The following is an 11940-nucleotide window of genomic DNA, read 5'->3' on the forward strand; positions in this document are numbered from 1 at the left end:
ATTGTCATCTCAAGGAAGCAGGTGTAAGACGATGCCATTTCTGAAGAAGCTGCAGGTGTCAATGCTACAGCATGTGGCCGTTTGCCTGGGTGTGTTTTGACTGGAGCTGCTCCTAATGTATGCCTTTATTCAGTTCTGACCTTTAGCCCAGACTGAAGCCCAGTGTCATTAAATACATTTCTCAGATACTGGAGGACGGGATACTGGACATTTACGCCAATGGTTGATGACATCTGATGTTTATTTTTTCCATTTACAAAAAAAAAAAAAAAAAAAGAACCGATCTGTTGCGACTCACTGTTGATGTCCGGGAAACAACACATGCATAAAAATGTGAATCAAACATTTAAAAAAAAGTCTGCTCACTGTGTGTTGTTTCACTGGGTGCCACTATACAGCAGGAGTGGGCAATTACACTTCCTATAAGACATGTTATACTGGGACAGCAGACCAAAAGACAGGAGAAATTCCTCAAAAAATGAAAATTAAAATATGTAAATAAGTTAATGAAATGCGCAGAGATTTCAAAAAGTATAATAATTTTATAAAATGGGTTATATGACTATATTTCTTAGAATGTCGATAGAATCTTTGGTATAAGTCTGTGAAGATTATTTAGTAGCAAATCCCAGAGTTAAGAGCAAAGCCTGAAAATATGATACCAGGGAACATTACAAAAGAATTTAATTTTTGTCATTTATTTTGAGGCACAACATAGTATTATAAAAAAAAAAATTCAATTAAAGCCATTTCTCTTGTCTCGTGTGAAATAGTGGGAGAAATGAAGGGGAAAATGATGATCACTTTCATAGTTTCACTCTGACTTCATGAGGGCCACCTAAATACAGGCAAAGGGCAACTTGTGGGTTACTTGTGGGTGTTTGAAGCTGAATTGATGAAAAAATATGTGACTTATTGGTACATATTTTTGCTTACAGGTTTACAGAGGACTACATTTTAAGCTTTGAATGGCGTTTCTAGTTGAAAATATAAAGGAGCTGTAAGTCAATGAAACAGTGGATAAATTCAGAAGTTGCTTGTCCTCCTCTTCTTCATTTTAATAGAGAAAAGTTTGAGACAAATCCTGTAACATCTTGGGAATAATGAGTCACAGCTCTGGCAAAATAATAGCCACTCAGCACGTTTCGGTGTGTGTCCATACAGCGACAACTGTAGGAGGATTCACACCTAAAACAACTTCTCCATACCACAGTGGAAAAGCCATGTGATGCTACTTGAAATCCTCTTTATCAGCGGTGCCAAAGTTCATGCAGTCAAAAGTCGTGAGCCAAATTAACTGGATTGCCTAAGAGCCTAAAAAGAATGTTACATCATTCTCTGACGTAATTCTGGAAGGCTACTATTAGCTTCATCGTGGTTTGAGTCAAAGCATAGACATTGCACTTTCACAGCTGATATATGACACAAGAGGCGCTCTGTTTTTTCTTCCTCCTCAAGGCACAAACATACATCCGCGTTGCCATTTTTTTTTCACTTTCTTCCATCTGCGGGATTTTTCAGCCACAAAACAGCCCAACAAACAGCAAAACTTGGACACTGAAAAGTTCATGGGTCAGAGCATCGACATGTACAGGAGGCCATCTGTACTGATGCTTATTTTTTTCCAGATTTGGCTGCAAGCCTTGACTGCGACACATTGGTCCAAAGGAAGAGAAATAGGTATCAATTGTAGCAGCAGCAGGCAGGGAAGACACTTTCATGAAACATAAACATCTCTGAGCTTCTATTTAACCTACCGACTTGGTCAACTGCCCTGACCTACTGGTGTCGAGGAGGACCAGAGTTTGCAGACATTCTCGGCCTTCTACTCTAGCACAAATGGTTTCAGAAGTAGGATGGTGATGACCATATTCATATCTCAACTCAATTGCTATTTTTAATTCAATTTAATAGCATACCATAAACATCTTGAGTGTGAAACACATGCAACGGTTATCCAGGGTTAGCCAACTTTTCACAGGAAGCAGCATTTTATATGCATGTTTGAACAACATTTCACCTCTAAATTATAAATCATATTTTGAAAATAGATTGCTGTTTGTTATATATTGCTATTGGGGCAAGTGATATGCAACAAATCCTATCCCTTCAGCACAGCAGCTCATCCAGTCGCAGACATGAAATGGTCATATGGCCCCAGGAGTTCATCCAATCAGCACCCTGGAATCTGTAGCCTGAGGGGCACTTTGCCGCATGCAATAATTCTCTTGCAGTGTTTAAGAGAACGTTGCTACTCTGTTGTTTGTGATGGTTTGAAAATGAAACCAACAGCCACTAAAGGTTATTGACGGGTCCTTAAACAAAAATGCATAAGTCATTGAGGAGAGGCTTTAAAGGAATATAAAGTCAGAAAAACTTCATTTTTCAGCAACTGTTTTGGTCTCTGGTGACAGATTAAGATTTTTGGAGAAAATGAGAACATTCAAGGCTCCTTCTCCCTCACAGTCGCTGGTCTAAATCCGGACGGTGTAGGAGTCGGAGTGAGTGACGTATCGAACCCATCTGAGTGGCGGTCCAGCCTGCACGGGCGAGAGTCGCAGGAAGCGGATCTGCAGGCCACTGGCGGTGACCTTTGGCAGCTCGAAGCTCAAACATAAAGGACCCACTTCGAGCATGGAGGCAGAGCTGAAACCCGACACCTCCACCTGCAGCAGGATGCATACATGTAATCTTCTGCAACATCCTGGCCATGCAGGCGTGTTTACCTTGAAAAGAGCACTCAGTTGCGTCCCTCCTGTAAACCGCGGGATTTTCCATACGATGGCTCGGTTTTCTGGCTTCAGTTCGGCGCTCTGATCGGGACTGCTCAGCTCCTGCGACACACTGATGGAACAAACAGACAAAACAAACAAAAACATCCCTCTTGAGCTGAATCAAAACATAACAGCTGAGCATGACAAAGTACTGGTACTGACTAATCGAAGGTCATGTGATCTCAACCATGAATGTGGATTGGATTGGTTGATAATCCCGACTGAAGCTTTCAGCTGATAAAGAGGGCCCTCGATCAGCTACTACTGGAACATCAAGCATCTTTGAAATTTCCTCCTTGGATGAACACGATTGCTCCCAATTTCACCACCCATTTTGTAACTGGAGCCCAATCCAATATCCACCACTTCCATTTATACTCTGGCGCGGCCTTCACTCTAGTCCCGCTGGAGTGGTTTCTGCTCGTCGTCTCAGTGACGATATCGATGCTCACTTCCCACACTCCCAGCTTCATCAAAACCCAGTCCTCATTTGGCCGAATCATCAGCACAGGTGTTCCACAACACAAGTGTGCCTGCTGTTAGGGCTTCACTTATCACATGTCCAGTGTTTTGAGTTTAGTGTAGTCTCTAAACAGCTTCCTGATTTGCTTTCAAGTCCCTTTGTTTTTTATCTGCCCAGTGCTCTGTCCTCCAGCCAGGTTCTCATAAAAACTGGTCCTTAACCGACCGACCAGGTAAAGGTTAAATCAATACAGTAGATGAATAGTTCTCCCCTGAAAATATAAATGAGATAAACTCTTGTGAAAAGAGAATCTATTTTGAACCAGTTTTATTTTTTTTTAAATCTCTGCTCAACTTTTTCATAAATCATTCAACTTCTACAATGATACTAAAATACACCCCATATATTTCAGCAACCTCTAAAAAATAAATTCCCTATATTACAGTTTTCCTGGACAACAGTTTTTTTTCAATGTCTTTTCACATTCTTCAGGGCAAAATGAAAATATTTTATTCATATTCAGCACATATCACTAAAACATCCTCGAATTGCCTTTACCTCCTACACCTTCTCCTTGTGAGTACATTATTTATTAATACATAATTTCTGGTTTCTGTCATTATCCATGTCAAAATCTACACATTAAATTGAAAGCAAAATTTAAAACTCGCTGACTCGTCGTCGCTCGCTATTTCCAGTCAAATTCGGATTCTTGTGCATCGTCTTATATTTTCCTGCTTTTACAAAACAAATTAGAGTCGAAACAACCGGCTGATTGATTTTCACTAAAGTTTGAATTACTGGGCATCATATTCAAATACACGCACGGAGAGTCACACGTTAAGACGAGCGCACACTTTACATATGACGAGAAGATGATTTGACTCCAGCCTCACCTGACAGAGCTTTTCGGAACTGGGACGACTGCAGCTACGTTGATGGCAGAGCTGAAATGAAATCCATGTACGTTAAATTCATACCACAATATGCCTGTCACATCTCATAAACAGTAATTAAAGACACTCCCTTGTGGGGCCCTTAGGTGTCCCTTTGTGTGTCCTTTTGCCGGACCCCACCTTGACCCTGCCTGGGTCATTGTAATTGGGTTTCAGTTTGGTTCAAAGTGCTGGTTAACGGTAGCCATTTGTTTTTTGATGGTTAAATTTAGGGTGAGAGGCTGGGGAAAGGGTTATGGCAATGAGCGGTCCCCACAAATATAGCCGTACAAGTGTGTGTGTGCCTGTGTGTGTGTATGTGTGTGTGTGTGTGTGTGTCTGTGTATAGTTGTATAACTATCCTCATGGGGACTAATTCTTGGAAATACAATACTAGGACACTTTGCTTTGCTCCAACCTTCAGTTTGAGGATGAAAAGTTTAAAATAACTGGATCATTATAGTTGGATTTCAGTCTGAGTTCTGGTGAAGATTAGTTATTTGTTTTGGATGGTCAGGTTTAGTGGGAGAGGATGGGGAAAAGCATGAGCAATATCACAAACATGGTGTGACAAACCAGTATGTGTGTGTGTGTGTGTGTGTGGAGTATAGGGGGTTAGGTTTAGGGTGAGAGGCTGGGGAAAGGGTTAACAATGTCCCCACAATGATAGAAAAACAAATGTGAGTGTGTGTGTGTGTGTGTGTGTGTGTGTGTGTGTGTGTGTGTGTGCATGAGCAACTCTGGGTCTTTGTGTTCTTGCAAAGGTGTGAATTTGTGTAAACAGGAAAATGCATTTGAAAAACATTTTGAAAAAAAAGAGTGTGCGGGTCCAGATGATTCCACTTTGTATAGAACAAACACAAATGTTTCATTTAAATCAGACCAGGTTTCCCACTCTTCTTTGAAAACGTGATCAAATTGAAACACACCTCTTTGGGGGAAGATCACAGCGGAGCTTTAGAAAGATCAACAGCCTGCAGGAAGTACAGAACACATCAGATAAATCTGTGAGCACACGATTCAGGTACTTCTCAATAAAAGCAAATTAAGTTCAACCTTGCGGGTATTGATATTGAAAATGTATAGGGGACATCACGTCAAATGAACTTCCTGCTCTTCACACAGGAAACTCATTCAACAGTTGGCCTACTTCGCTTTAGCTTCTGTCCTGTCTTCTTCACTGTTGGTGAACTAAATGATCAGGTTGTGCAATCTTTTTTTGTGCATGTTATCAGGAGGGATAAGGATCAGCACCTCAAAGGTCAGTGACCCTGATTCTAAGCAGAATAATCATAGTCAATATAGGGTCACTAATTCACCCCTGGTTTTCTCTGATGAAATAAGACTCAGCCGAAGATTAAAACAAATATTTATAACGTTCCATGCGTAGTAACAAGCAACTTTTTAAAAACTGTTGAAGTGAAAAGTGTTGTGACTTCCCCATTTGTTGCATCTGAGCCAGTTGACAGTTCTCACATGACCACACCCGTCTTTTGGAGCCTCAAGTCAGAATTAGCATTTTGTATTTGAGGAAGTTTGAGTTTTCTTCAGGGCACATTTGGATGAATGTGTGATTATGATATCATAAGATCATTCAATAACCCGAAAATATGACTAGTCACCTCCCAGATTTCCTGGAAGTTTCCTGACCCCACCATATAAGCTGCAGAAGGTTTCTGGGGAGAGGGAAGTCTGGGCCTCTTTGCTCAGCCTGGGGCCCCTGCGACGCAAGCTCAGATGTGTGTGGTTGTCGGCGCAAAGCATTTACCTTCCGTTCCCATCTCTCTCAATGGAGGTGAAGAGACGAAACGGAGGAGCAGATGGAAGATCATCCGTCAAACGATACTGCATCACTGTTTGCTGAATGAAAGAGTTTGCAGTGTTATGTAAACAACCAGCCATCTCTTCAGCATGCAGACATGAGGACTGACCTCTCCTTGACTCGGACTTAATCGCAGTATCCGGTGAGATTCAAACTCGTCCAGTTGGACCGCCTGATGGAAGCTGCACTCATCAACACGGACCGCCGCCCCGTAACCTGGAGATCATTCGACATGTTGGTAAAAGAAAGACTCGCCTTGTGTTGAGGGCCACGGCTGGAGCACACAGCAAACTCTCAACATACCCCGGAGCTGAGTCTTCCCAATACTGAGCTCCTCATTCAGTCCCATCCTGATCTCTGAAAACACACCAGTCAGTGTCTATATAACGGGCTTATCTTTTCTTGTCCTACCAGAGCAGTTTGGAGTGTAACACTTGACTTTAATTTCTCCTTCCACGTCCGCCTTCATCAAGACTCCCTTAACAGAGACAAAAGTGTGTCAGCGATATTCTGGTCATGCTCGCTCGATATTTGTGACCCAAGGTTCTCACATTGGAGCCGATCACGACCGTCATCCTCTCCAGCACATCCACAAAGATTTCACTCTTGCCTCCCTGTGACAAACACACACACACACATAGATGGATACACATACACACAAAGTGGAAACTGTAAGGTCAAAATAGATTCAGGAAGTTTCCACTCTGGGTGGAGGCTGAATATCCTGGAACAACATTGTCACGCTGTCAGCAGAGGGAAATTGGGAATGGATAGAACGACGTAGAGGGTCAAATGGCGTCATTCAACGGGTGGATGCTGGGTGGGGGCTTGGATTGGTGGAAAGGAAAATGTGGACAGGCAGAATATTAGACGTATGGAAGGATGGAAATAAAACAACAATAATGGACAGAATATTTGATGGATATTTTGATGGACAGATCAGTGGAGGAAGGGATGATATAGATAGTTGTACCTGCTCACGTGTCTGAATGGGTCTGGTTGCAGCTGAACTCGGTGCGACTTTACTCTGTTGCGTCTCTGCCCCAAACTGACAAACAAATCTTAGTAGGAGGCTCCCACAAACAGCACTTTATACGAAGCAATTCAAGCAGTTTTTGACCAATTGTTTAACATCATTAAATGCCTCTGGACAGATGTGTGTCGCAGAACAAGTGTAAACCCACCAGACCAACATTGCTGGGGTCAAAGAGGCTGAAAGGTCGAGAGGAGACCGCCTCAGTCTGGATGAAGTTCTTTAACATGTCAGACGATGTTGTCTGGATGTAGCCAAAATCCTGCAACAGATGAAGGCAGGTTACCCCAAATTCAAGATGAGAAGTGGTTATTTACAGAAGGAATATTACATCTTATTACTTTGTTGTCTAAAGCTTTTACAAGTAAACTACTGACGTACCAACACCAAGACATAGTCAGCTGTCAGATCAACAAGAGACATCCAGACAAACAAAAATATTTATAACTGTGAGATTAAGGCGTGAGAATGGCACAAACTACTCATAGAAGACCAACCCTGACATTTGAAGTTCTTCTGCTCACAGCAGTTTCACATTCTACTGAATTGGAAAAAAAGTGTGGTTACGATAACTGGGGCAACTTACAACAATTTCGTCCAAGAGCTCATAGATCAGAGCAAAGTTCATCTGCACAGACTTCTCAGTCAGGCAGCCGCAGTAGTCCCGGACCAGTGAGGCTAACCTGGCCAGACACAGGCGCAGGTTAAGGTCACACATAATCATCTTGTTTCTGTCACATGCCAGCACAGTTTACCTGTTGAGAAATTCAATGATAGTAAATGGGGAGGACTCGGCGGTAGTGGTGGCCACCCAGTAAAGTCCCGCCTGCCGCACATGGACAAAGTGAAGACTCTTGTGACTCTGCAGACAAAACATACAGGGATATATTTTGGCACAACAGAAATTTACTAACATACAGATTTGTTGACAATCATCTGGAAATATTCAAAATAAAATTCAGCTTGATCACCATCACAACAGGAGGTTGGTCTCCTGGTAGAGCAGTGACTTTCTCATAGAAAATATTGATGACATCACTCCCAGCGTCTCCTCTGACTGGATGATCACAGATTAAGGTTTGTTTCATTTGTGTTGGAGGTAAACAATATCTTCAATAATCCATTATGCACAAGAGGTGAAATGTTGTGCAGCAGAACATAGATCCTTCAATGTTAATTTCATCATGAGCACAAGATTCTGTCACTACTACTGTACTGATGTCTTTTGGAGGATACAGTCTTTGAAGATCAGACGATCCCCCTTCGAGGACAATATGAAGACCTGAGAGATCATCCTGTGAAGGCAAAAGAATTCACGGCATAAATGAAGAGCGTAAATCCAAAGTGACACAAAAACGACAAACACTAACGACAAGTCATGTAAGTAGCAGGGTGTCGCTATCATTACTAAAACAAGAATAAACGTAAACGTATCTCTTCCCTGTATGTCTCTATGCCTAGGCGATTTGTTCTAATTCTAAGTCACAACAGCGTAAAAAACACTGCTGATCAAATACACTAAAAAGAGTAGGTTTCAAACGTACCTGTTACCTCTCAAGTATCGATATTAGCTCCAAACTGTGGGGCATTTTCCGTAAACAACTACGACTTAAGTGTACCGGATTATCACCATTAAAGAAAACTAGAGTGAAAATTATGTACAAACATGCACATGCATTCCAAGATCGAAAAATTACAAGTCACGCTTTTATTCATAAATATAAATTTCAAGGCTGTTTTCATCCCATGTTTACATGCCGGTAGTAAACGCACAGTTGTGACTCCACTGCGCCTCCTTTCGTCCAGGAGGGTATCATCACGTTTGGGATAAACGGTCTGATTTGGATATCTAAAGATTCCCTAGTATACTAATGTATGTGATCAATTGCTTGAATAAAAACTAACCATATTTATGCGTTCACCTTCAGAGAAAAAGAGAAAAAAGAGGAAGTTACGCGAATTTATAGCAAGGACATCCAGGCACTAGATGGCAGGCGAGAGGTAGTTTAAACAGGAAGTCCTTCTTGTTTTTGAAACGCAAGTACCGTCGTGATTCTTGAGGCCATTGAAAATGAAGTAAGTTCACTATTATTACGTTTTGATTGATATTTATACACAGTAAAGGCTTTTCATAAATTTGTTTCATTTCCTGCTGTGTATGTGCGACGTTTAAATCAGTTTATAGATCGTTGCTTTCGCACACGATACTATATATTGGCTCTATGTTGTAATGTTCGTAGTACAAATCCCACAATGTCCATCAGAGTGGACCTAGACTTTTACCTCGTAAGGTTATTGTTAGTGGGCGAAATAGAATGTAAAGATGTCAGTGATGAGCACGGGAAAAGGCTGGGGAACCAACTAAAGCACATAAAAAGGTGATAGATGGTGTAATACCACATATACACATACGACATACTGTACAATCATTGTTTGTTTTCAGTCCTCTGACTAAAGTGAAGCTGATCAACGAGTTAAATGAGCGTGAAGCTGATCTTGGTGTGAACGACACAGCTTCCTGGCACAGCGTTTACAAGAACAGCGCCTGGATCTTTGTCGGTACGATCAGTTATTATGATTGTCATTATTGCATTTTATTGTTTTATTTGCAAAGTACATCACAGTCCATTACATCTGTTTGTTTTTTGCTGCAGGGGGGTTTCCATATGAGCTGTCAGAGGGCGACCTCATCTGTGTGTTTTCACAGTGAGTCTGTGAACACCTCACCTAGCAGCTGTTTCTTTTTGTTTGATGTTAATTTTGAATGTCATGCCACACAGGTATGGAGAGGTTGTCAACATTAATCTGGTGCGAGACAAAAAGACTGGAAAGTCCAAAGGGTTCTGCTTTCTATGTTACGAGGATCAGAGGTCTACGATCTTGGCTGTGGACAACTTAAACGGCATCAGGGTGAGGACGTCTATCTTGTCATGTGTTCTGTTGTCCTACTTGGCATCAGCAGGTCTTTTACCATCAGTTCTTGCTTGTTTTTTCACCCAGATTAAAGGCCGGACCATCCGCGTGGACCATGTCAAGGACTACCGCCCACCCAAGGATTCAGATGATATCGACGATGTCACCAAGCATTTGCGAGAAGAAGGCTGCGCTCCCAAAGCTCCAGTTTCACCCTCGTCTTCCTCTGGAGAGGATGAAGAGCAGTTTGTGATCCCTCTGAAAAAATCCAAGAAAGGTGAGTTGCAAGGCCTTGTTTACCAGCTATGCGTTCTGATATCTCTATCACTATATCACAGACAAGAAGGAGAAGAAAAAGAAGAAGAAGAAAGAGAAGAAAAAAGAGAGGGAAAGTCGAGAATCACGCTCCTCTTCTCCATCCTCCAACGGGCCGACACTTGTCTCGATCAAGCAGGAAAGGGAAGACACTGCCTACAACAAGTACAACCACAAGGGACCAACCCTGAGAGAGAGTCACCAGGAGGAAGAGAGACGACGGGACACAGACAGGCATGAAAGTAGGAGAGAGACTGAAAGAGATGACCGTAGAAGAGAAACAGATAGAGATGTGAGGAAAAAAGAAACAGATGATAGGAGGTGGGAAATGGAACGGGATGACAGGAGGAGAGAGAAAGACAGGGAGGAGAAGAGTAAAGCATTGTATGACAAGAGGAGGGAAGCCGACGGAGATGAGAGGAGGAGACAGTCGGACAGTGATGACGGTAGGAAGAAGAGGGGCAGGGAGGACAAGAGGAGAGAGAGTGACAGCGATGATGGTAGAAGAAAGAGGGACAGGAGGAGCGACAGCGATGACGATAGGAGATACGAAAGAAGGAGAGAGGGAGATGAGCGAAGAAGAGACAGAGAACGAGACAGTGGGAGAAGAGACACAGACAGGGATGACAGAAGAAGGGACAGGTATTGAGGTGTAGTTGCATTTGCAACCACCAGAGGCCAGCGATGTACAGCGATTAAATTTAAAGGATCAGTTTGTTCATCTGCGAGATTTGTTTGAACACGTCTGTCTCGTGAAGACCATTTTAATAACAAGAAACCATGAGCAGTAACATGTCGTCCACCAACTGATGCAATAAGCTCCATTGTGAAGACATCAATTCCATGGAAGCGATTGTGCATGTCTGTGGAGCCAGAACGGCACCAGCTGCTTGGCGACACACAGGCGGCTGTTAAACTACAGAAATTCTATGACATCATTCTGAATGTCTCACATACAAACTGCTTCTCCTCACTGAAGAAAACAGTCACGCCCAAACTCACATCTGTTCATGCCTAGTCCAACCTGTTTTTTTTTTTAATAAACTAGATTTTTCCAAGTGTGTCTGCTTTCACTTCCAGATGCAAGTCCCTGGCTTGGACAGAGGTCTCTTAGATTTAGCTTACTACCAACATGGTTTCTGCCTCAAGCTGGAAGTCCACCAGGGTTTGTTAAATGTGAAACAATAAAATTCTTCCATAATTTCTCCAGTGCTCATTTTAAAAGAAAGCCTCCTTAGCTCAGTCCTCCTATGGTCCTTGCTCTCATCTCGCAGCTTAAGTTTCCGGGTCATCCCTCGACAATTAACCTTTCTTAGAGTTCTCTTCGACCCCAATTAACCTAACGTGCTGAAAAGAAAGAAAATCCCTCCACACGAGTGGAGCGGGACACTCCCGACACACAAATCCACCCAGAGGTGCTCAAACTAGGATCTCTTTAATTAAACTTCAACAGAGAAAATCAGGTCAGAGTTTGTGTTTAAAGCATCAAGTCGCGCCTTGAATCATATAGTGAGATCAAAGTTATATGAATCCATACGTTAATTGGTTTATTAAATGTGGGATCAATTGTTCAGCGTGTCTGATTCGTTTGTAAATATCTGCGTGAATCGCCCCATGTGGCCACCAGAGAGAGCCCGCGAGTCGCTGGCTGTTCCAGCCAATAACGTGTCGTCGTGTGAGTAAAA

The 11940-nt window shown here is 42.4% G+C and overlaps 2 protein-coding genes across 4 annotated transcripts; one reads left to right on the forward strand and one right to left on the reverse strand.

Moving 5' to 3' along the window:
* Nucleotides 1-239: 239 nt before the first annotated feature.
* ap4m1 (adaptor related protein complex 4 subunit mu 1) lies at nucleotides 240-8803 on the reverse strand. Of its 3 annotated transcripts, XM_053846285.1 has the most exons (16): nucleotides 8572-8803; nucleotides 8264-8322; nucleotides 7999-8084; nucleotides 7783-7889; nucleotides 7614-7710; nucleotides 7179-7289; nucleotides 6968-7042; nucleotides 6546-6608; nucleotides 6406-6472; nucleotides 6298-6351; nucleotides 6104-6210; nucleotides 5941-6032; nucleotides 5102-5146; nucleotides 4134-4184; nucleotides 2727-2844; nucleotides 240-2666 (listed from the first exon to the last, which is right to left on the reverse strand). In XM_053846285.1, exons 2-16 carry the CDS (start codon nucleotides 8319-8321, stop codon nucleotides 2475-2477), a joined length of 1323 nt encoding a protein of 440 aa, XP_053702260.1. In that variant the 5' UTR covers nucleotide 8322; nucleotides 8572-8803; the 3' UTR covers nucleotides 240-2474. The 3 variants fall into 3 exon arrangements, with proteins under 3 accessions (XP_053702260.1, XP_053702261.1, XP_053702259.1); XM_053846286.1 differs by lacking the exon at nucleotides 6546-6608; XM_053846284.1 differs by having other exon boundaries at nucleotides 240-2844.
* Nucleotides 8256-11664, forward strand: rbmx2 (RNA binding motif protein X-linked 2). The gene is made up of 7 exons (XM_053846289.1): nucleotides 8256-8407; nucleotides 8956-9103; nucleotides 9471-9586; nucleotides 9682-9733; nucleotides 9808-9937; nucleotides 10028-10217; nucleotides 10279-11664. Exons 2-7 carry the CDS (start codon nucleotides 9099-9101, stop codon nucleotides 10902-10904), a joined length of 1119 nt encoding a protein of 372 aa, XP_053702264.1. The 5' UTR covers nucleotides 8256-8407; nucleotides 8956-9098; the 3' UTR covers nucleotides 10905-11664.
* The last annotated feature ends 276 nt before the right edge of the window (nucleotides 11665-11940 follow it).

Source organism: Synchiropus splendidus, chromosome 17 (assembly GCF_027744825.2).
Source record: "Synchiropus splendidus isolate RoL2022-P1 chromosome 17, RoL_Sspl_1.0, whole genome shotgun sequence".
NCBI lineage: Eukaryota > Metazoa > Chordata > Actinopteri > Syngnathiformes > Callionymidae > Synchiropus > Synchiropus splendidus.

Coding starts and splice junctions, on each gene's coding strand:
- rbmx2 (XM_053846289.1), top strand. Junction 9,734..9,807: donor CTCATCTGTGTGTTTTCACA/GTGAGTCTGTGA, acceptor CATGCCACACAG/GTATGGAGAGGTTGTCAACA. Junction 9,938..10,027: donor ACAACTTAAACGGCATCAGG/GTGAGGACGTCT, acceptor TTTTTCACCCAG/ATTAAAGGCCGGACCATCCG.
- ap4m1 (XM_053846284.1), bottom strand. CDS start 8,321: ATGATCTCTCAGGTCTTCATATTGTCCTCGAAGGGGGATCGTCTGATC. Junction 7,890..7,998: donor ACCAACCTCCTGTTGTGATG/GTGATCAAGCTG, acceptor TTTTGTCTGCAG/AGTCACAAGAGTCTTCACTT. Junction 6,352..6,405: donor TTACACTCCAAACTGCTCTG/GTAGGACAAGAA, acceptor GTGTGTTTTCAG/AGATCAGGATGGGACTGAAT.